This window comes from Trichosurus vulpecula, chromosome 4 (assembly GCF_011100635.1).
Source record: "Trichosurus vulpecula isolate mTriVul1 chromosome 4, mTriVul1.pri, whole genome shotgun sequence".
NCBI lineage: Eukaryota > Metazoa > Chordata > Mammalia > Diprotodontia > Phalangeridae > Trichosurus > Trichosurus vulpecula.
In genome coordinates, this window is record NC_050576.1 from 370,584,391 (window position 1) to 370,606,707 (window position 22,317).

General features: G+C 37.8%; 1 protein-coding gene across 4 annotated transcripts in view; it reads left to right on the plus strand.

Annotated features, from left to right (window-relative positions):
• Window positions 1–22,317, plus strand: part of FARP1 (FERM, ARH/RhoGEF and pleckstrin domain protein 1) — a 335,175-nt gene that overhangs the window by 197,263 nt on the left and 115,595 nt on the right. For all 4 annotated transcript variants that reach the window (XM_036754656.1, XM_036754655.1, XM_036754657.1 and 1 more), the window contains one exon: window positions 20,698–20,802. In XM_036754656.1, the coding sequence (XP_036610551.1) occupies window positions 20,698–20,802 (105 nt within the window). The remainder of the gene's footprint in view (window positions 1–20,697; window positions 20,803–22,317) is intronic.

Genomic DNA, 22,317 nt, shown 5'->3' on the forward strand with positions numbered 1-22,317 from the left:
AACACTGGTCTCCTTGCATTTCCTAACACAAGACATTCTATCTCCCTCCTGACTCCAGGTATTTTCATTGGTTTTCCTCCATGTCTGGAATGCTCTTCCTCCTTATCTCCACTTCTTGGCTTCTTTGGCTTCCTTCAAGTCTCAGCTAAAGCCCTACCTTCTGGTCCTCTGTCTTAATGACTTCCCTCTGATATTGTTTCTAGTTTTTTATGCATACCTATATACATACACAGTACACATACATGTATAGTGCGAATATGTGTACACATACATACACATGCATATGTGTGTATAAATATAAATACATATCTATATCTATCTATAATATGTGCATAAAAAATTCTGCTTGCATATGCTTTATATCTATAGTGCTTAGTGCAGTGTCTGGCACATAGTAGGCATTTAATAAATTCTTGTTGACTGACCAGTGCCAAAAGAATAAAATCTTCAGAGCTCAAAGAGTTTTGTCAACAAGTAAATGATGCAAACTATACAAAATGTTTGTTAGTCCCTGTGTCCATTCTTATGTCCATGCTGATAGCAACTCTGCTAGGAAAGAAGAGGTTGAAACATTCCCATTCACTCTCTGTTTCAAACACAACATAATATTTAAGAAATAAACATACCTTCATTTACACACAAGCATAGTCATAAAGTAGAATGTTCATGAGGGAGAGGAACTTAGAACAAAACGTTTTGTTAACAGAAAGTCAAACATATTTGTTGTGAGACTTCTAGACATCTTTCCAATGAGATGTGTCCAAGGCAACCTCTATTATTCACTGTTTTTGAACAAAGTTGAAAGCTTCTTTGCTAAATTTGTTATTCATGAGTTGTATAGGGCAGTAGTATCAAACTAAAATAGAATAGGGGGGCCATCAAATCATATATAAAGTTCCTTGTGGGCCACATGTTGACTTAGACCACATGTTAGTATTATCTATGTTTTATTGTATTTTTACTTATTTTGTTAAATATTTCCCAATTACATTTTAATCTGGTTCCAGCCACACTTGGGGCGTTGTGGGGGTGTGCAGTAGAAGCTGAATGTTTGACACCTCTAATGTAGGCAATAATTGCTCCACTTAGTTCAGACAATTGCAAGATGCACAAAGCAAGTAAATTTGGGGCAAGGAGCCCCAGATTTGGAGTCAGGTGACCTGGGTTCACATTCTAGAACTTCCGTTTACTTCCTAGGGTAAGTGACCTAGCATAAATCATGACCTCTCTGGGCCACAGTTTCCTAATTTGTAATGATAGAAACAATAGCTAATATTTACATATCATGTATTAGGTGCTCCGCACATAACTAAGCCACAGTTCTAAGTGACTTGCAATTGTTATCTCATTCAGTCCTCACAAACACCTGTAAAGATGAGTGCTATTATTAACTACATTTTATGGGTGAGGAAACCGAGGCAGTGAATTTTCCAGGGTCACATAGCAAGTAGGTGTCTGAGGTCATATTTGAACACAGGTCTTTGTGACTCCAGCCTCAACACTTCATCCACTGTGCCACCTAGCTGCCATTATAAAATGAGGAGGTTGGACTCCCTGGCTTTTAAGATCCCTGTCCATGGTGGGGACGGCAAGATGAACTGTCACGATTTCAGCATGGGCTCTCAAATGTGTAGAGTAGTTGAGTGTTCACCATCACATTTGATCCCAATTACAACTTTGTTCAATAATGATATTATTTATTATTATTAATGTTGCAGAAGTTTCCAAATAGGGAGTGATCCATCAGCTCTGCAGAATTATTTCACCATTTTTTTCTGTTATAGACCAGAATTGGTAGCTAGATGTTACAATGGATGAGAGATTGGACTTTGATTCAAGAATATCTAACTTCAGACCTCCCTCAAACCACCCACTAGCTATGTAGCCCTGCTGGGCAAATCACTTAAACTCTCAGGATCAGTTTCCTGGTCTGTAAAATAGGTTTACTAATACTTGTGTGGTTCTGGGAATCAAATGAGATAATGTATGTCTATTACTTTTGCAAAACTTAAAGGCCAATATAAATGTTAATTATTAATATTATTGTTATTATTTTCTTATTTTTAGAGGTACTCCCTCCACCACCACTACCCCCCAACTTCCTTTTGGAATGCTTTTCCTGATTTTTTGAAATGCTCTCAGTTTATATAAATTAATGGTCTTGTGTGTGAGTATTCTGTGGATCTCATTCATCCCAATTTTTATTTCAAACATGGTGGCATAGAAAGTATTTCACTTTTATTTCTCTTCGATGGTAACTTTCATATACTTTGCTTCATAAAGGAAAGAGCCTATAATTGTTCATTTGCCCAGTTGGAATTTGGGCTTCTGGGCTCTGTCTCAGTGTCATTTATAAGTGATTGCCTCCCTGTCCTCACCTCACCTAAACTTTAGTTGGCAGATGCCTTCAAACCTTACCATGTAACCTGGAATGCCATCTTCAAAAGATAAAACCCTGAAAGAATTTCAGAAAGATGTCTTTGATAGGCAGACAGGCTTTAGTAAATGCTGTACTAGAAGAGTCTCTTAAATGGACCGTGACTTTTGATCACTATTTCTTTCTTATTAAATTTGAGAGAACTTGTAGCTTTTGTGTTTCATGAACAACCTGAATGATTCTCCTTTTGCCTGAGGCCTTCTTTTTATTAGTTCCTACATGCATATGTTCTGTATAGTAAGAAAAATTGGAGTATATACAAATCTGATTGCTTCAATGGCCCATTTAATTTTTGTTTCTAGTTGTGTATTTGCTTATAAAATGTCTTTTGGATGGCTTCTTAAGCATTTCAATGGCTGCTCCCTGCAAGGACTATTTTATACAATTGATGTACCTAATTATCTAGGAAATCCTTCCCATTGTTTCCCTGCCTCTCACTTTAGATTAAGTTCCTTGAGGACAGAGACTGTCTTTTGCCTCTTTTTGTATCCCCAGCGCTCAGCACGATATCTGGCACAGAGGTGTTTAAGAAATATTTCTTGATAGATTGATACCTACTTTTTTTTGGCCAATTATTCATTTTTCAAAACTTTTACCCCAATGATGAGTAAGTGGTAAGGAAAGAAATAATGCCCTAAGTTGAAACTTCTAGTGGAAGTTATTATGATAACAAGATCTTTGAGCTGGAAGGGACTTTAATGTTTGTGTTATTTCATGAGAGAAAAATTTCCACACTAAAAATGAAACATGACCTTTCAAAATTTTCAAACCTGGAAATGTTGTTTATGATTTAAAAATTAGGGAAAAGATGGTTCTCAAAAAAAAGGCCTATACTGCCCTAAATCTGTTTATAACTATGAAAACTATGCCCATGTTTTTTCATCTTAAAATTTGCATTTCCTGACAGAAGACCAGTATTCATTGGTTAGAGTTTCATACCCTACTTCCCCCTGAATTCTTTTTCCATACATGTTTTAAGAAAAAGGTTCAGGATGACTTTTTAAACGTATTAGAAGACTCCTCATCAGCCTTACAGGGAACTTGAACCTTCCATTTGGATAAGTTGATACTCAAGGCTGTATGCAGGAGTTCTATATTAATGAGATTCCAGAAATAATGGGGTACTTAAGTTTGTTATATCATTAGTGGACTTGTTAGATTTGCTTCATCATTAGATTTCATCAATCCAGATGAATAAAGTTGGTGTTTAAGTTGATTCTCAGGGATCATTTCTTTGTTGTAAATAAAGGCCAAAACAGATTCCTTCAATAGAAAGTCAGTGGTCCCAATTCTCCTTATTAAGTATTCTTTCGACTTTCTGTTCCCTTTCCTAGCTGTTCTCATTCTGTCTTCAGAACTTCAAAATGTTCATTGATGGAGTACCTTGTACTGCTTTGAAACTACTTCTCATAATTACTGTTCCTTGGATGGGAGAAGGGGGTTGTGTTAGGAGGATTGTAAGCAGGCCGGATATAAAAGTCTGCATTCAAAACAACATCAGGAGAAAACCTGAATGAATTCTAAAAATAGAGAACAGGAAATACTGTATAGAGCTTAAGGATCTGCATTGCACTTTTTTCACCTGTTCAGATTTACAAATTTAAAACAGATAAATGGGGACTTTTCTCCACACACCTCTCCATTTGAACAAATTGTTTTGGAAACTGAATATATGACAAATCAAACAAGTTTTCATTCAGATGATTCAGTTGCAGTGATGTACACTGGGATAACATGGATTGATTGGACTTTTGAGTCCAAAGAGAAAATTGCCAAGCCACATACATGTAAGGAAAAACAGTAAGTTCTGTTCTGTTATTGGCTGTAGTGCAATGCATTCTGATTTATACTTATTCATTATCTGTGCAATATTTTATTCTTTCCTTACTGCACTTAAAATTATAAACATTATTATGGGGGATTTTTACCCTGCTACTTGTTTTGCATTTTTCATTTTTTGGGAGGAGGTAATCATAAGATGGCAAATCAAATAGGGAAAGTAATATCAAAGTAGTATCACACTCGGCATTATGAATGCTGAAATTTCCCCTATAAACATTTTCTGCTCATTGCTTAACTGGTTTACAAGAGAGCTACAGAAATGCTGCCCCAACAGCCTGTCTTTGCAAAGTCTTGTTAGGAAGAAGGCGGGCTCTGTCCCTAATGACATCGTGGTTGTTACAAAGCTAAATTACAGTGAGGAGTCTGAATGGGGCCATTCTATTCCTCTCCCAAAGTTGTGGGCTATGAAATTCAATCTGAAGTATGTTTAATGAGTGTTCAGAATGTAGGATTCTGTACCACGGGGGGAACAAGGAGCCCAGTGTGCTGCTAAATGGCACTGAGGCCAGGGGTTAGACTCATTCAGTGTTTTGTGGGAGGGAAGAAAAATGTCAATATTTGTTGAACAGGTATATGTCCAGACCTAAAAGTGTAGCAAAATTTTCCCCCCACATTAAGGCTCAGTGACAGTTACTCACGGCTAAAACCTTGAGGTTTTATGTCACTTCTTGCTTTTGTTGGCATATTCTAATAACATAGATCAGAGCCCACAGACTATAGCCGGGCTTGTCTAGTGAGTGCCCTATCCGCTGTGTGGCTTTTGAACTGTTTTGATGATGTCATCCAACCAAAGAAAGTGAGTTCAGGTGGGCGATCTGTTTTCTGCTTGCTTTAAATTTCCACTAATCATATCTCAGCTGCCCAGGAAAGCTTTATACAAAGGGACTCTATCTCTTTGTGTGAAGTGAAAGGTGTTGGCTCATCAGAAACACCACCACATTTAAAGGGGTTTTGTTTTAACTATAGCCAGACTTGGTTCCTGGAATTATATCACTTAGTGATAGAGTCTTTCCACCTCATCACAAGAGGCTCTGTAGTGTTGTCTGAAACTCGATTCAGGGTTGATGATTGAGGAGCGCCTTAACTACAACATCTTGTCACTCCCTTCCACATTCCCTTCTATCTCTGTGGAAACTTGTGGGGGTATTCAAAAAAGAACTCCAAATCCAGGTCAGTAAACAGCACCTCTATCTTGGGATTGAAGGAACCAACTAAAGTTTCTCCCACTACCCACAACCAAGGTCACTGCTGAGGCCAGAAATTCCTTGCTGTTTTCTTCCCTCTTTGTTGTTCAGTTGGTCACTCGTGTCTGAATCTATGTGACCCCATGGACTTTGTCTGTGTGGATTTTTCTTGGCAAAGATACTGGGGTGGTTTGTCATTTCCTTCTTCCAGTGTGTCCCCATTTTACAGATGAGAAACTGAGGCAAATTGGGGTTAAGTGACTTGCCCATGGTCACACAGCTAGTAAGTGTCCGAGGCGAGATCTGAACTCAGATCTTCCTGACTCCAGGTCTGGCGCTCTATCCACTATACCAGACCTAGCTATACTGCAATAGTGAAGGATCGAGGGAGGAGAGCAAGCATTTATTAAGCACCTACTATGTGCCATGTATTCCACTTCTGCACTACTCTGGACTTAAGAAATAAAACAGATATTTCCATAACATAGTAGAATAGGGAAAAAAAGTTGATTGCACGTGAAACAGCAAATCTATTATGTACAACTTACTATTCCTTTTAAATATATAATAAAGTTTATCATGTAAATTTTTTTTTCTTCCCTCTCTCCCCACCTCTGCCCTAGAGATTGCTACCATTAGACTATATATATCCCTATGTATATGTGTATGTGTTTTGTATATATGTGTGTGTATATTTATATGTATATACACACATATATGTAAAAATCATTCTATATATACTTCTATATATCAGCTCTGTCTCTGGTTACAGATAGTGCCTTTCTTCATAGGTTCTTTATGGTTAATTTGGGTATTTGTGATAGTCAAAATTACTTAGTCACCCAGAGTTGTTCTGAAGACAACATTGCATTTAATAGCATATATTAAATGCCTACTATGCACTAAGCATTGAGCTAAGTACTTCACAAATATATCTCATGCAATCCTCACAACAACCCTGTGAGGTGTATATTGTTATAATCCCCAATTTACAATTGAGGAAACTGAGGCAGATAGTTTGTAGACTTTGTAAATGGTCTTGCAGAATTGCTGTGACCAGACAGTTAATCACCCAATGGCCAACCTGACATTTTCTGAATTCAACTGGGTAGCTGTGTTTGGTCTGTATGTACCCAGGGCTTTTCTGTGTTTTTGAAATTACATCACTCTAGGAAGCTCTGTTATGGTCTTTCAGCCTTGATTCTGAACCTTGATTTGTAGCTTTCCTCAGCTTTGCTGTGACCTGCCAAAGCTTAGAGGTGAAGATCACCTACCTTCTCTCGAGATGGGTATTGGGTATAAAAATAATTACTGCCACGGCCACCACAGTAATAACCAACATTTTCTTAGGGCTAGAGGTTTAAAGTGGGAGCTAGATCTGTGATTTCATTAGTATAGGCAATTGACATTTATGTAACACTATAAAGTTTGCAATGAACTTGACATGTGGTCTCATTTGAACCTAATCATAACTCAATGAGGTAGATTATACAAATGTTATTGTTGTCGTCGTCATCATCATCATCATCATCCTCATACTGTGAGCTCCATGAGGGTAAGGTCTGTCTTTTGTGTTTCTTTATATTTCCAGTGTTTAGCATGATACCTGGCATGCAATAGGTGCTTAATAAATGCTTATTGGCTAACTTAGTTGCTATCTTCATCATCATCATCATCATCACTACTACTATGACCATCATCATCCTCATTTGATAGATGAGTAAACAGACTCCCTATTTTCCAGTGACTAACCCAAATACAAGATGAGCTAGAAAGTTTCATAACAAAGGTACAAATATAATAGCTTTCAAAAGAAGTGGGAGAGGCTCCTCTTTAAGGCATTGAAGTCCTAAACTGTAGAAGAGATGTTGAGGGTGGTTAGGTACTTTTTAATTTATGTTTTTGTGTTCATATAAATACAGCCTAATTGTTGGCGATACCTTCCATGGACCCTTAGGGACCTCACCTAGTAACAGAAGAAAAAAATTATTATCTAAAATTCATATTACTGAGATGTTTTGAAGTATAGATCTACCCAAAGGTGTCAGAGGATACCATCCTCAATTAGGATTTTGAGATTATTTGGAAGATTTTTTTTGCTTCTAGCACATACCATACTTAATTTACTTTTCTTTCTAAGGGAGTAATTTTTTTTCAAAGGTAATCCCTTCTAGGAAGAAGGCAATTTACATTATAATAGAATTTATTGTTAGAGCCCCTGGAGGAGAAAATTATGAGATCATCTATTTATTACATTAAGTGTTCATTATAGTTTTACTTTGGGTTGTGGGTTATTAAAAGGAAATTAATCTTTCCATGAAAGAAAATGTACTTTTCCCTCTCAGTTTCAAATACACTTTGCACAGTTTTATTTTTCTAACTAGAGTGGGTTGAGAGGAACTTTAAAGACTGGAAAAGTAGGTAGGTACCTTGCTGTGGGGGGTGGAGACTTGATTGCTGGGCAAAGAAAACAGTTTTGTTTTGTGAAGATTTGTGAAGAGAGAAATGACATGACTAAACTAGATATAGGTATAAGAAACATTCTGGTAGTGTTATGGAGAATTGTTGATGGTTCTATAACAGTTTGGGAACAAAATTACATTTTCCTTTAATTTCTGCCCCTTTTATAATTGGTCCTTCCATTTGTAATTGGTTGCCTAAGGGTTTAGGCTTCCTTAAGAGAGCTGACATATTTTCCCAGGAGCACTGCAGTCTTGGCAAGTGGGAAAGGAAGGGTAAGAGAACAAACATTTATTAAGCATCTACTATGTGTCAGGCACTGTGCTAAATATTGAGCATAATAAAAAGGTAAAAGTCAGTCCTACCCCTGGAGGAACTCACAATCTACTGGGGAAAAGACCTTTTGGAGAAGGTGGAATTTGAATAGAATCTTGAAGTTAGGAGGTTGGGTTGAGGAGCTATCCTCCATGCAATTTAGGTGTGGGGGACAGCCAGTAAGTATCACGTGTGAAGAGCAGCAAGAAGACCAATGTCACTGGATGACAGAGTACATGAAAAGGAATAAGAAGACTGGAAAGGTGGGAAGGGACCAGGTAGTAAAAGGTGTTAAAAGTTAAGAGGATTTTAAACTTGATCCTAGAGGTGAAACAGTGGCATTTATTGAACATGCAAGTGGGGATGGGTGGAGAGTGACATGATCAGACCTGTACTTTAGGAAGATCACTTGGGCAGATGAGCAGAGGATAGACTGGAGCAGAGAGACCATCCAGAAGTATATTTTAGTAATAGAGGTGTGGAAAGATAAAGGTTTGTCAAGGTGGCAACTGTGTGAGCAGAGAGAACTATAAGAGAGATGTTATGAAGCTAGAAACAACAGATCTAGCAACAGATTGTATGTGTGGGCTGAGCAGGCAGAAGTGAGAAATTGAGAATGACCCTGAGGTTGCAAGCCTGGAGATGGTGGTACTTTCAACAGTAGTAAGCAAACTGGGAAGAGAGAAGAGTTTGGGATGAAAGATAATGAATTTTGTTTTGGAAGTGTTGAATTTGAGATATGAGATAGACAGTTGGTGATTCAAGCCTGGTGGTCAGGAAAGAAGTTAGGAGTGGTGGGTAAATAGATGAAATGAACACAGGAAGCATATGCATAGAAATGATCATTGAACTCATGGGAGATCAGCTTATTTGGATAGTAATTTTGTTCTGTCATTCATTCTTTGCTATTGAAAATGGCACGGATGATAATTCAGTTCAATTCAAGGAGTACTTATTAAATGACTACTGTGTGCCGGTCTTTGTACTGAGGGTAGGAAACACAAAAAAAAAAAAAACACAGGTGTGCTCTAAAGAAATACCGGTCATTTGTCCTTTGCACACTGTATAAACATTGAGATTATTTTTTAATACTTTATTGACATTCTTGCTGTATTTGATTCTGTTTGCCAGACTCAAAAGGATGAGCCAAACTTGAAGCCTTTCTCCAAAAAAGAAAGATCAGTTTTTGCTTGCTTCTAATGAAATTGTTCAATTTGCTATAGCAGTTCCCAAGTTTCCATACCTGTGTTCATTATTTGAAACTGTACCTAAATGGAAAATGAAGTAATTTCTTCTGCCCTCCATTTCAGAGCCATCATATAACCAATAGAGGCAGAGTGGAAGGATAGAAGACAGGGGCTTTTTATAAAAATGGGGCCAATCACATGGTGGGGCTTAAATTCCTCTTCTTCCCAGTAACATTTAAATTTAGTTGGGTAATGTTAAAGTGAACCTCAAGGGAAGCCCACAAAGGAAAAAGGACTTATAAAAAACATAGCTCAAGCAGTATTCCAGGAAGGAGATATATTTATGCACTGATTTGTATTTATAATAAATGTAATTTTTTTTAAAAGATAGAACTTTTTTAAAAAGCCTGATTAAAAATAAAGATAGGACTTTATTTCTGTGAGAAAGTTGTGGTCATAAAGTTACATTACAATTTCCTGAAGGGGCACTCTCCTCCTGTTCAATTCTATGCCCAGCTCATTGCCCATTTGTACTGTTTATCCCAGGTACAGATACTGATGAACAAGCTATGTTTGTCCACCCAAATGAATGTCAAACTATGGGCAATAGACATTATTCAACCATTTGGTCTTCGGTTGTGGAGGATAAAGTCAAACTTTTTTGAGTGGTTACAGATCTAATTCTGTGATAGCTTGAGGGCTCAGTGCCATCAGGATGATGTCATCTATAAACAGGGATATCTGGAGGACCTCACCATCCACAGGGACTCCTTTGACTTCAACTCTGAATTGGATCTCTTCCATAACAGTGACATATACCTTTGGCAAATGTACGTCTCCCTATTTTATGCCTCCCACTGTGAGGAGCTGTTGGGGCAATTTGGTAGTCTAGTGGACAGAGGGCTGGACCTGGAGTCGGGAAGTTGTTGTCGTTCAGAATTGTTTCTGGTTGGTTTCATTTAGGTTTTTTTAGGCAAAGATACTGAGTGATTTGCCATTTCCTCCTCCAACTCATTTTATAGATCAGGAAACTGAGGAAGACAGGGTTAAGTTACTTGTTGAGGGTCACCTAGCTAGTAAGTGTCTAGGCCAGATTTGAACTTGGGAAGATGAGTCTTCCTGACTCTAGGTCCCACACTCTACCCACTGCACCACCTGGCTTCTCTAGAAGCCTAAAAGACCTGAGTTCTAATCCTACTTCAGTTACTTTAGTATATGGCCTTAGTCAATTCCCTTAACCTCCCATAATCTCAGTTTTCTCATCTGCAAAGTGGGGATAAGGTTATTGCACAAATCAAATGAAAATGTTTATGCAAAGTATTTTGTAAACTTTAAAAAGTAGCCTCACAGGGGGCAGAGCCAAGATGGCGGCTGGTAAGCAGGGACTGGAGTGAGCTCGGTACCGAGCCCCTCCAAAAACCTATAAAAAATGGCTCTGAACCAATTCTAGAACGGCAGAACCCACAAAACAGCAGAGGGAAGCAGGGCTCCAGCCCAGGACAGCCTGGATGGTCTCTGGGTGAGGTCTATCCCACACGGAGCTGGGAGCTGGGAACGGAGTGGAGCAGAGCCCAGCCTGAGCGGCGTGGAACATCCAGACCAGAAGCCGGGCGGAGGGGGGCTCTAGCGCCCTGGATTAGTGAGCTGCGGCAGTTACCAGACCCCTCGACCCACAAACACCAAAGACTGTGGAGAAGGTTAGTGGGAAAAGCTGCGGGAGTAGAAGGAGTTCGCAGTTCGGCTTCCAGCCCCGGGGCAGCGGAGGTGGGGCAGCTACAGCTGTTGTTACTTCCAGCTCCAGGCCCACCTGGTGGGAGGAATTAAGTGGCGGATCAGAGCAGGAGTGCAGCAGCCTACTGAAGATCTAAGCCCAGTCTGGACTGGGGGTCCTTGGGGAAGGAGGAGTGCGGCTCTGACAGAGCTGGCACCTCCCCCCCAAACGTGGAACATAGAACTCTGTAGCCTACAAGCAGTCATACTCCACTGAAAAACTCAAAGGTCAAGTTAGTTGGCTGGGAATATGGCCAGGCAGCGAAAACGCACCGAGAGTCAGTCTCAGACTTTGGATTCTTTCTTTGCTGACAAAGAAGACCAAAACATACAGCCTAAAGAAGTCAATAAAGTGCAAGAGCCTACACCAAAAGCCTCCAAGAAAAACATGAACTGGTCCCAGGCCATGGAAGAGCTCAAAAAGGATTTGGAAAAGCAAGTTAGAGAAATAGAGGAAACATTGGGAAGAGAAATGAGAAGGATGCGAGAAAACCATGAAAAACAAGTCAATGACTTGCTAAAGGAGAACCAAAAAAATACTGAAAAATACACTGAAGAAAACAACACCTTAAAAAACAGACTAACTCAAATGGCAAAAGAGCTCCAAAAAGCCAATGAGGAGAAGAATGCCTTGAAAGGCAGAATTAGCCAAATGGAAAAGGAGGTCCAAAAGACCACTGAAGAAAATACTACTTTAAAAATTAGATTGGAGCAAGTGGAAGCTAGTGACTTTATGAGAAATCAGGATATTATAAAACAGAAACAAAGGAATGAAAAAATGGAAGACAATGTGAAATATCTCATTGGAAAAACCACTGACCTGGAAAAGAGATCCAGGAGAGATAATTTAAAAATTATTGGACTACCTGAAAGCCATGATCAAAAAAAGAGCCTAGATACCATCTTTCAAGAAATTATCAAGGAGAATTGCCCTGATATTCTAGAGCCACAAGGCAAAATAGAAATTGAAAGAATCCATCGATTGCCTCCTCAAATAGATCCCAAAAAGAAATCTCCTAGGAATATTGTTGCCAAATTCCAGAGCTCCCAGATCAAGGAGAAAATACTGCAAGCAGCCAGAAAGAAACAATTTGAGTATTGTGGAAACCCAATCAGAATAACCCAAGATCTGGCAGCTTCTACATTAAGAGATCGAAGGGCTTGGAATGCGATATTCTGGAGGTCAATGGAGCTAGGATTAAAACCTAGAATCACCTACCCAGCAAAACTGAGTATCATGTTCCAAGGCAAAATATGGATTTTCAATAAAATAGAGGACTTTCAAGCTTTCTCAGTGAAAAGACCAGAACTGAATAGAAAATCTGACTTTCAAACACAAGGATCAAGAGAAGCATGAAAAGGTAATCAAGAAACAGAAATTGCAAGGGACTTACTAAAGTTGAACTGATTTGTTTACATTCCTACATGGAAAGATGATGTGTATGATTCATGAGACCTCAGTATTAGGGTAGTTGAAGGGAATATGCATATATATGTGTATATATATATATATATATATATATATATATATATATATATATATATATATGTTTATGTATATATAGGTGTATGTATGTATATATCTATGTGTATATGTATGTATGTGTATATATATGTATATGTATATATATATGTAAAAGAGAGAGAGTAGACACAGGGTGAGCTGAAGATGAAGGGAAGATATCTAAAAGAAATAAAATGAAATTAAGGGATGAGAGAGCAACATACTGAGAGAGGGAGATAGGGAAAGATAGAATGGGGTGGATTATCTTGCATAAAGGTAGCAAGAGGAAGCAGCTCTGTGGGAGGAGGGAAAGGGCAGGCGAGGGGGGAATGAATGAACCTTGCTCTCATCAGATTTGGCCTGAAGAGGGAATACCATACATACTCAGTTGAGTATCTTACCCCACAGGAAAGAAGAGGGAGGAAGATAAAAAAAAATAAAAGGGGGGGGATGATGGAGGAGAGGGCAGATGGGGGTGGAGGTGATCAAAACAAACACTTTGGAAAGGGGACAGGGTCAAGGGAGAAAATTCAATAAAGCGGGATGGGTTGGGAAGGAGCAAAATGTAGTTAGCCTTTCACAACATGAGTATTGTGGAAGGGTTATACATAATGATACACATGTGGCCTAGGTTGAATTGCTCGACTTCTTAAGGAGGGTGGGTGGGAAGGGAAGAGGGGAGAGAATTTGGAACTCAAAGTTTTAAAAACAGATGTTAAAAAAAAAAAGTTTTTGCATGCAACTAAAAAATAAGATACACAGGCAATGGGGTGTAGAAATTTATCTTGCCCTACAAGAAAGGAAGGGAAAAGGGGATGAGAGGGGAGGGGGGGTGGTAGAGGGGAGGGCTGACTGGGGAACAGGGCAACCAGAATATATGCCATCTTGGAGTGGGGGGGAGGGTAGAAATGGGGAGAAAATTTGTAATCCAAACTGTTGTGAAAATCAATATTGAAAACCAAATATGTTAAATAAATAAATTTAAATTAAAAAAAAAACTTTAAAAAGTACTATATAAATTACAGCTATTATTATGTTTTATCTGGGTTTTTGAATGAGGTTATTTCTATCATATCCAAAGAATTTTGAATGATTTTGATGTATAAGTGGGAGAGATGCTGTTTCTTATTGTATGGCTATGAGACATAGAGGGAATAAAAAAAAATAGAACACAGAGGGCAAAGCGAAATCAATGAGGAACTTTGAAGGAGAGTTGGAGGAAAAGATATCATCGGAGAAAGAAAAAGAAGTAGGGTGGTCGTGGGATAAGAACAAAGAATGACAGATGGACAGCCAAAGTGCTTTATTGCAATGTCAAGAGTAAGCGAGGAAGGCATCCAGCATGTTGGGTGGATCCTTTTGTTGAAATTGGGGAGGACATGGATGAGAATTTGTGCAAGATGAGCAGGCACGGATGGGTTGTGGTCTGCATTGTTAGAAGGAATAGCCAAATAAACGAGTTGGCATTTCTATTTGAGTGTCTGACAGTGAGTGGCAACAAGTATCCCAAGCTTTGAAAAGCCCTGTGTATTGTGTCAATATATACTTTGACCGCCTGTAAGGTTTGGGGCTGATACCTGGATCTGAAGTCAGTTGACCTAGGTTTATATCCCACCTCTAAAGGTTCTATGATCAAAGTCATTCAACAAGCAGGCAGATTTAGATTTTTAGTTCATCCTGTAGATTATTCACCTAAGGATGAGTGAGTCCTTTTTTAGGGAACCTGGGTACCACTTAACAATAGTACTTCTCACCTTGTTTTTATAGTGTTGTTTTCCTTGGAACTTGAAAGCACACACACGAGAGAAGGAGACTATAGGTCCTTTCCCCACAAATCCTCTTTTCTGACTGCAAACTATGTTTGTGTATGTACCTGGTTGGTTGGTTGTTGTCCTTTGTTCTTGAAGAGGACCAAAATGACATCACTATGCTAGAGTCAGTTTCAGTGTGTCTGACTGTGGCTGATCAGACCAATGTGAGCTCAGAATGTTCTACCACAGGTCAGGCATAAATAGTCCCTGTGAACATTTGGGGTGGATACTCTAAATTTGTGCATGCTGCATTTCCTTTGAGCTATTTCAATTCTGCTTTACTCAAAAAGCACAGCACCCTCTCACATATGAACATGCCGTGTTGAGTGGTCCTATGCCAGTGTCTCCCATCCTGTTTGGGGGGATGGGGTGAGAAGAAATTAGAGAGCGGGAAAGAGAGAGAGAGAGAGTTCTAATTCCCACTTTGCTGTTTATTCCCTGTGTGGCCTTGCACATTCAACCAATATATATTTATATGTCTTGTACTATGTCCCAGGCATTGATCAAAGAACTTAACCTTCCTGGGCCCCATCTATAAAATGATGTAGAAGTGAGGCAAAGTAAACCTAGTGCCTTTAAGAGAGGGGCCTTTACCTCACTCGTATGAGCATGGCTTCCATAGCTACATCAAAACACAGTGTGAAGGCCAAAACAGTTCCCCACACAACAGCCAGAAACTTCAGGAGGTGTAACTTTTATAAATATAGCCATGTATCAGCTTTAGAGGTTTCTTTATCTGAAGGCATACCACAGGAAACCTATTGGACTATACCTCACTTTAAATGGAGCGATGTGTTCCCTTGGACAGACTGTTTTTGATCGCTACATTAGCCCTCTTAGGATTGAAGAGGTAGCATGGGGTTGGTGGAATGCTTTTCCAAAGAAGTAGTTACACTTTAATTCTCCTGAAGATCAATGGGGTGAAAGAGATTTTATTTAATCAAAATAACTTGAAGATAGGAAGAATTTAAAACGCATGGTTAACTGAGGCAAGTTTGATTCAATATTTTGATGACTTGCAGCTAAATGTGGAAATGCATATTATTTATAATCCAAAGCTTACTTGCTGGACATTCCCCCAAAATACTTATATTATTCCTGCCCTCCCCCCAACTCGTTACAATTTTGTCTCGTAGGATATGAATATCCCATTAAAACTCGGGAAACAGTATGAATCCGCATTTTGAAATCAGTCTACTTGTTTTTCTGACACATTAAAACTCAGATGTCATTTGGGTTGCAAGTAAAAACCACCAAAAAGAAAAACAGCAAAAATTTTGTCATGTAATCACTTTTCTCTGGACCTCAGTCTGTTAATTTGCAAAATGAGAGGAATAGGACTAAGTGATTTATAAGGTTGCTTTCCACAACCTGCGATTGCATTGTTATTTTTAAAATAATTTAAAATAATTAGTAGCTCTTCCTAATGTTTCTGTATGCATGTTTTGCCAATATCATTCCACCAGGATCTTATAATAGTGACGTGGAAGTATATTTGACTCAAAGAGCATACACACTCAAGACACATGGGTTGGTTTTTGTTTTGTGGGTTTTTGCCTATGTTTAGCATAAAAATCCTGTACCATATTCAAATAATAATGAAGGCATTTTCAAATTATTTTATGTTTTTTGTTCAACTTTTAAAATCAGTATTTCATAATAGTTTTATCTCAGTATTTTTTATTAAATATTTATTCAGTTGCTGAGTTTCCTTTAGGGGTTCTTATGTGCTTATTTTTAATGATGAATATTGTATACCTACTTTAAACCTCAGTAGTTTCACGGCAGTTTTACTTTAACAATTCAGGATCATGAATCTTGTAGTTTTAAAATCATTTTGTCAGCTTTCAATAGAAAAATGTGCCTAGAATGCATCATTTGAAATTAAGTACCTTTTTGCACAGCTGACTTTTAGATGCCTCATCTTTTCTGGGAAGAATAAAGACTTCACTAATATATTATTTGGCATACAGCAATGCAGGAGGCTTAGTGATAAATGATTTATGCTTCCTCTTCCACAAAATCTCCAAGGAAGGATGGCTTGACTATTATTATCATTATCATTATTATTGTTATTATTATTATTATTATTATAATCTCTTAAAGATGTAATGGAGAGATCCAAAATGGAAACTGTGCTCAGTTTATAGTTAGAGAACTGGATTTTAAATCCTGACTCTGTCATTTACTACTTGTACAATCTTGGAGACTTAACCTCTCTGCTCCTCAGTTTCCCCATTTGTAAAATAAGAGGGCTAGACTAAATAACCTTTTAAGTATTTTCAGGTTTTAAATCTCATTATCTGAGTATTTGACCTGAGGTTGTGACAGTTCGTCATCGGTTGGTGGATTAGTTTTGGCCTTATGGAGGAGGTGGTAGCATTTGAATTGAACTTTTAAGGATGGGCAAGACTTCAACAGATGTAGAAGAGAAAAAGATAATCCAGGCTGAGGGAAAAGAACAAGCAAACACAAGGAGGTGGAGAGGTAGGAAAACAGAGAGAACATTCAAGAAAAGTTAGCAATCCAGTTTCACTGATACATAGCATATACAGAGAAAAATCTCATGAGATACACATTGGGGGAATTCTCTCCCCTGTACCGCCTTGGTCTGGGAGAGGGGGTGTCATATAGGAAATGACCACTGGATTTGTCTTCATCTCAGCTTCCTCTGGCCTTGAATCACCAAAGGGTGTTCTTGGGGCGTTGATGCAGCTCTGGCTCTGGAATCCAAGCTGTGAAGCACTGAAATGTTGTAATACCCTCCTGATAATTTGAGCTTACTGACTCAGACGCCCTTTCACAGGTCTATCTGACCTCAGAGGGGAAAGGACCCTGTGGCCTTTCTCTTTACTTCATTATCTCTCACCATACATTATGAATAAAGGAATCACCGAATAAGGCCCTTGGGAAATGCCTGAAATTGATAAACCCCTTTGATCAGCCTCTGCAGCCAATCCACAAGCCTCCTCTTCCATACATGGTTAGTCAGCCAGAATCAGTTGTTGTTGTTTGTCCTTTGTTTTCGAAGAGGACCAATGACATCACAAGGTGATGTCTAGACTTGTGTGTGAATTGGATTGAAGTGAGCTAGTTAACAGAATTTCTGTACTTACTCCACAGTCTCTCCAAAGCACTTCCATTCGTTGACTTCTTGACTCTTCTGGAAGCATGATCCACAGCCCCATATGAAGAAGTTGCTTTATCCAAACAGGCCGATGGGGTCTGGACATGCCTCAGACCTTTATTATATAGTTAGTATTTCCCTCCTACATTTAGAAGGATTGGACTTTGGTCAAAAGAGACATGAAAAGTTCACTTTCTTTTGCTTTCCTATCCTAAGCTTTTTTGACTTTTTATAGGCAGATGAATTCAAAATGATCAGTTCTTTTAGGGGAGACATTAAATGCCCTGGACTCTGTCAGAAATATGAGGAAAAGGATGTTCACAGAAAGCTTAGATGACTAACCTGGCATATTGATGGAACCCTTTTGTAGACTGCTTCAACTCTATATAGCAAGAATAAAAAGTTGTCCTACAGGAAGGAAGGAATAGAAAACCCTTGTCTAACTTTTCTTTTGAAAGTGGTAGGAATCTTTTCACTCTGCTTCTGTTAGGATAATCCTTTCATATTATCAAATCCAGCTGTGTGGGCAATGATGTACCCAGGCAAGCTTGCAAAACCATAAGGATCCAAGGTATTTTGACACCATGGTATCTGAACATGTTTTTAATTGTGCTCAGTAATCTCACATAGAAAAGTAGAAATATTAAGTCAAAAGTCCTTGGTGTCCATTATAGTGCTATTAGCCTGTAGAGAAGTGCTCAACAGATAGTTATCGGATTAAATTCATTATTCTGTGGCTACCATGTATGTTATTTTAGACCCTGATAATGGAATTTCAATGGTAGCACTATGTATCCTCTTGCTCAGAAACACAATCAACATATATGTGTATGCGTGTATTACAATCACATAGAAATGAATTCAGTGTTTTAAGACACACTGTTTTAGTGGGCCTCTCTCGTTGACCTACAAGAGTATTGAGCAAACAGGAAGCTGTGTTGAATTTTAGGTACTCTGTGAGTCAACCTGTCAGTCAACAAACATTGATTTAAAGTTACCCTTTATAGGAATGTGATCACATTGTGGGGTGGGGTAGGGGGAAAGGGGAGAGTTTTGGGTTTGTTCCTTAAAGCAGGTCTAGAACATTCTACAAAAAATGTTAGTCATCTGGTTTTACATTTTCTAATTAGTTTCTAGATATCAAATAGAGATGCAGAGACTTAGAGACTTAGGCATGTGATTCTTGCATAACTGAGATAGAGCATAGGTGGTATTTGAAATGCTTATATAAGGCTGATAGATTTAAGGTTTACCACAACTGATTAATAATAAACATTCTCACTAGTTTCAAAAACTCCTTATTTTTTTTAACAGCTCCTCATTTTAGGATATTGATGGTATTTTACTTCAATCAATCAATCTATCAAATATTTATTATGTACCTACTGTGTGCCAGGCACTATACTAAGCTTCTTTAATATATCCTTTTAAAGTACTTAGGATAAGGTCAGGTCTACGAAGGTATTCATTGCATTTTGGTTTTTGTACTCAATTCAGACTTACAGTGTTGAATTTATAAGGTTTGTTTCCCAGATTTTTCAAACCCAGACCAGATCGGGTTTGTGAAGTTCATTTAGTTCCAGGAATTCTTTGGGAAATTTGAGCACTTGCCAATTGATCTGGAAGTTGGTTGGTCATTCCTGTAATTTACCTCCAAAAGGAAGTATTACTTGGTGTTGTCATCAAGGGATTAGAAATCTTGGGTTTTTTTTCTGTTTGGTTTAAAAAAACAAACTCTATAGTGTAAGATTCTTACACAACTCTTTATTTATCCTATTTAAAAGACCACTACCCTTATATTTGCTTATTTTGCTGTAGTAAGCCTATAAGAGACTGTTGACTAAATAATTAATTCCCTATTCTTTTAGGCCTTTTAGATGAATTCTTGAATCAATATAGTCCTCTAAGGACCTAAGAAAAAAGGCCTGTATGGTTTGGGTAGAGTATAGGGGCATGGTGATAGAATAAGAATGAGAAATTTAAGCTTTTATGGCTTCATTCAAGTCTCTGCTAAAATCCCACGTTCTCCAGGAAGCCCTTTGTTGTCATCACGCTCAATTCTAGTGCCTTCCCTCTTTTGCTTTTTTTCAATTCATCCTGTATAGAGCTTGTTTGTATGTAGTTTTTTTTTTTTTTAACATCTCATCTATTAAACTGTGAGCTTGGAGAAGGGGAGTGTCTGGGTGCCGTCTTTTGCCTTCTTTACATTCCTAGCACTTAACACATTGCCTAACGCATAATAGGCACTTAATAAATGTTTATTGACTTAGTGACTGGCTATATTTTATGCTCACTATTGGTGCCATGGGAGTAGCTGTTAGTATTTTTCTGGTTGAGCTCCTAGGACTAGTACATTCTGTTTTGTTATATCCCTGGAGGCTCTCCTATAATATAATGTGGCATTATATATCACTTTGGGCATATGGTAAGAATTCTAGGAGCACAGGTGACCTTTAAGGGAAAAAATTAATTTAGTATTTCATATGGATGTACTTTTAATATATCTTTATGCGTTAGCATGGGTCAGTTGCTTTGTAAATTCACTAGGTCCCTGGCTGCCGTTGCCAAGTATATCTTTTGGGCAATTAATTGGTTCTTGAAATGTACCTCACTCTTATCAGAGGTCAGGTTAAAACAATGCAAAACTGCCAACCACATATAATACATTTATGATATTGTTCTCTTTGGGCTACAGGCCACAGTTTGGTCCATTTTAGCTTGTTAATTTAAATTATAACTCAAGAGACTAAGAAGAAACTAGAGTTCATTAGACTGTGAGCTCCTTGAGAGCAGTGATTATTTTGCCTTCTTTTGTATCTACAGCACTTAGCACAGTGCCTGGTACACAGTAGGTGCTTAATAAGTGCAAATTGACTGACTGGGCTGTGTGATTATAAAAACCTTGAGGGCAATTTTTCCAATGAATTTCTCCTGCCTACCCCCAGCCCTATCCTGCCAATAGTACTGGCACTTAGACTTTAGTAAATGGGTATTGCATGTTCATTGCTTTGAGTTGCTTCTGTCATCCGTTGAGGTGAAATTTCTTGTTTTATTTCCCAGCAAAGAGCTCCAGGGAAGGTGTTGCTGGATGCAGTTTGTAACCACCTAAACCTAGTTGAAGGAGACTACTTTGGCCTTGAGTTTCCAGATCATAAAAAGATCACGGTAGGTGAAATAATTTTAATCCTTCTTTCAGTTTATAGTTATCAGATTTGGGGGATAGACATCAATCATATGCTTATAGGTGAAAGAGGAATTACTCCCATCCTCAAGTGCCCTTCTTTTCTCTAGGTCCCGTTTTCATTTCATTTGCTTTTAACAGTGAAGAGTATGACATTAAAATCTTTTGTGTCATATACCATTAAAAAAATTCAAGAGGCTATGGGCAAAACCTACCATAGCAATCATGGTCTCATCCAGTTATGGGAAAAGGAACAGAATGCTAACAGGAAGCTAATAGGATAAAAACCACTCACATTACACCCACCCTCTAAGCATATATGCATAATAATCTCTTTTATTAGTATGACATATGACTCTACCAATTGAATTTCCTCCACAACACATAATCATCATGTACTTCCTTTATGTTATGACTCTCCCCCACCCCATTCACTCTGAATTGTAAAATATTGATACTACAGAAGGGTCCCTTGTGACTATCATTTACAGTTGTATCAAGCTTTAATTTTTAGGATTTTGAATTCTTCTTATAGTATACAAAAATTTTTAATTTAATTATTAAATACAGTAAGTCTTGTATTATCATAGTGTGCATATAAAATGCTTAAATGTCCTAAAATCTCAAACGTTAAACCTTAATATTCAATCTTGACATTATCTCGGAACTTTTTCACGTGTTTTGTGACCTGATATATATATATATATATATATATATATATATATATATATATATATATATATATATATATATATATATATATATATATATATATATATATATATGAACTATGTATGATTTTACCCTGTTTAAATTTGGAAGTAGATGATTATTTTCCGTCCTGCTTTTCCCCTCCTTTAAAACTGAAACTCCAGTTCTTCCCTTTTGCAGAGATGAATTTAAGAGGTGTTAAATGTTGCATATATTTTCAAACTTTTTCAATGTATTGATTAGTTGTGCTAACTTCTTCCTCTTTTTATTTTTTATTGTCCTTAAAAACAAAAAAAAATACCAATGGGAAGAGGTTGGAAAGGGATATTGGGGGAAACTATCTTGATTTTTTTTAAAAAAACATCAACAAAAGACTATTTTATAATAAAACATGTCTTGGCATGGGATTTTGTGTAAATGCTCAGACATGCATAATTTTGTGCTAACACAAGACTTACTGATTTGTATTTTGTGGGAGAAGAGGAAGGGACTACATTGTAAACTTTGGGAATCACAATGGCAATAAAAGAGATGAATTCAAAATCCCTATTTCTTTTTATGATCATATTTATGCTAGTGGATTTAAATTGCTTGGGGGATTTAAATTTTCCAATCCTAAGTGTGTGCTGTTATTGTGGTTACTATTTTTATTATTTCTAAGTGGACAGGAAAGTGTATTCTACTGTCTCTTTGTACTTTGCACCTTTACCCGTGACCATAATTGAGCAAACTTCACCTGCTGTTGCTTCCTAAGAGTACAGTTTGGTTGGCTGATCCATAACGGTGAC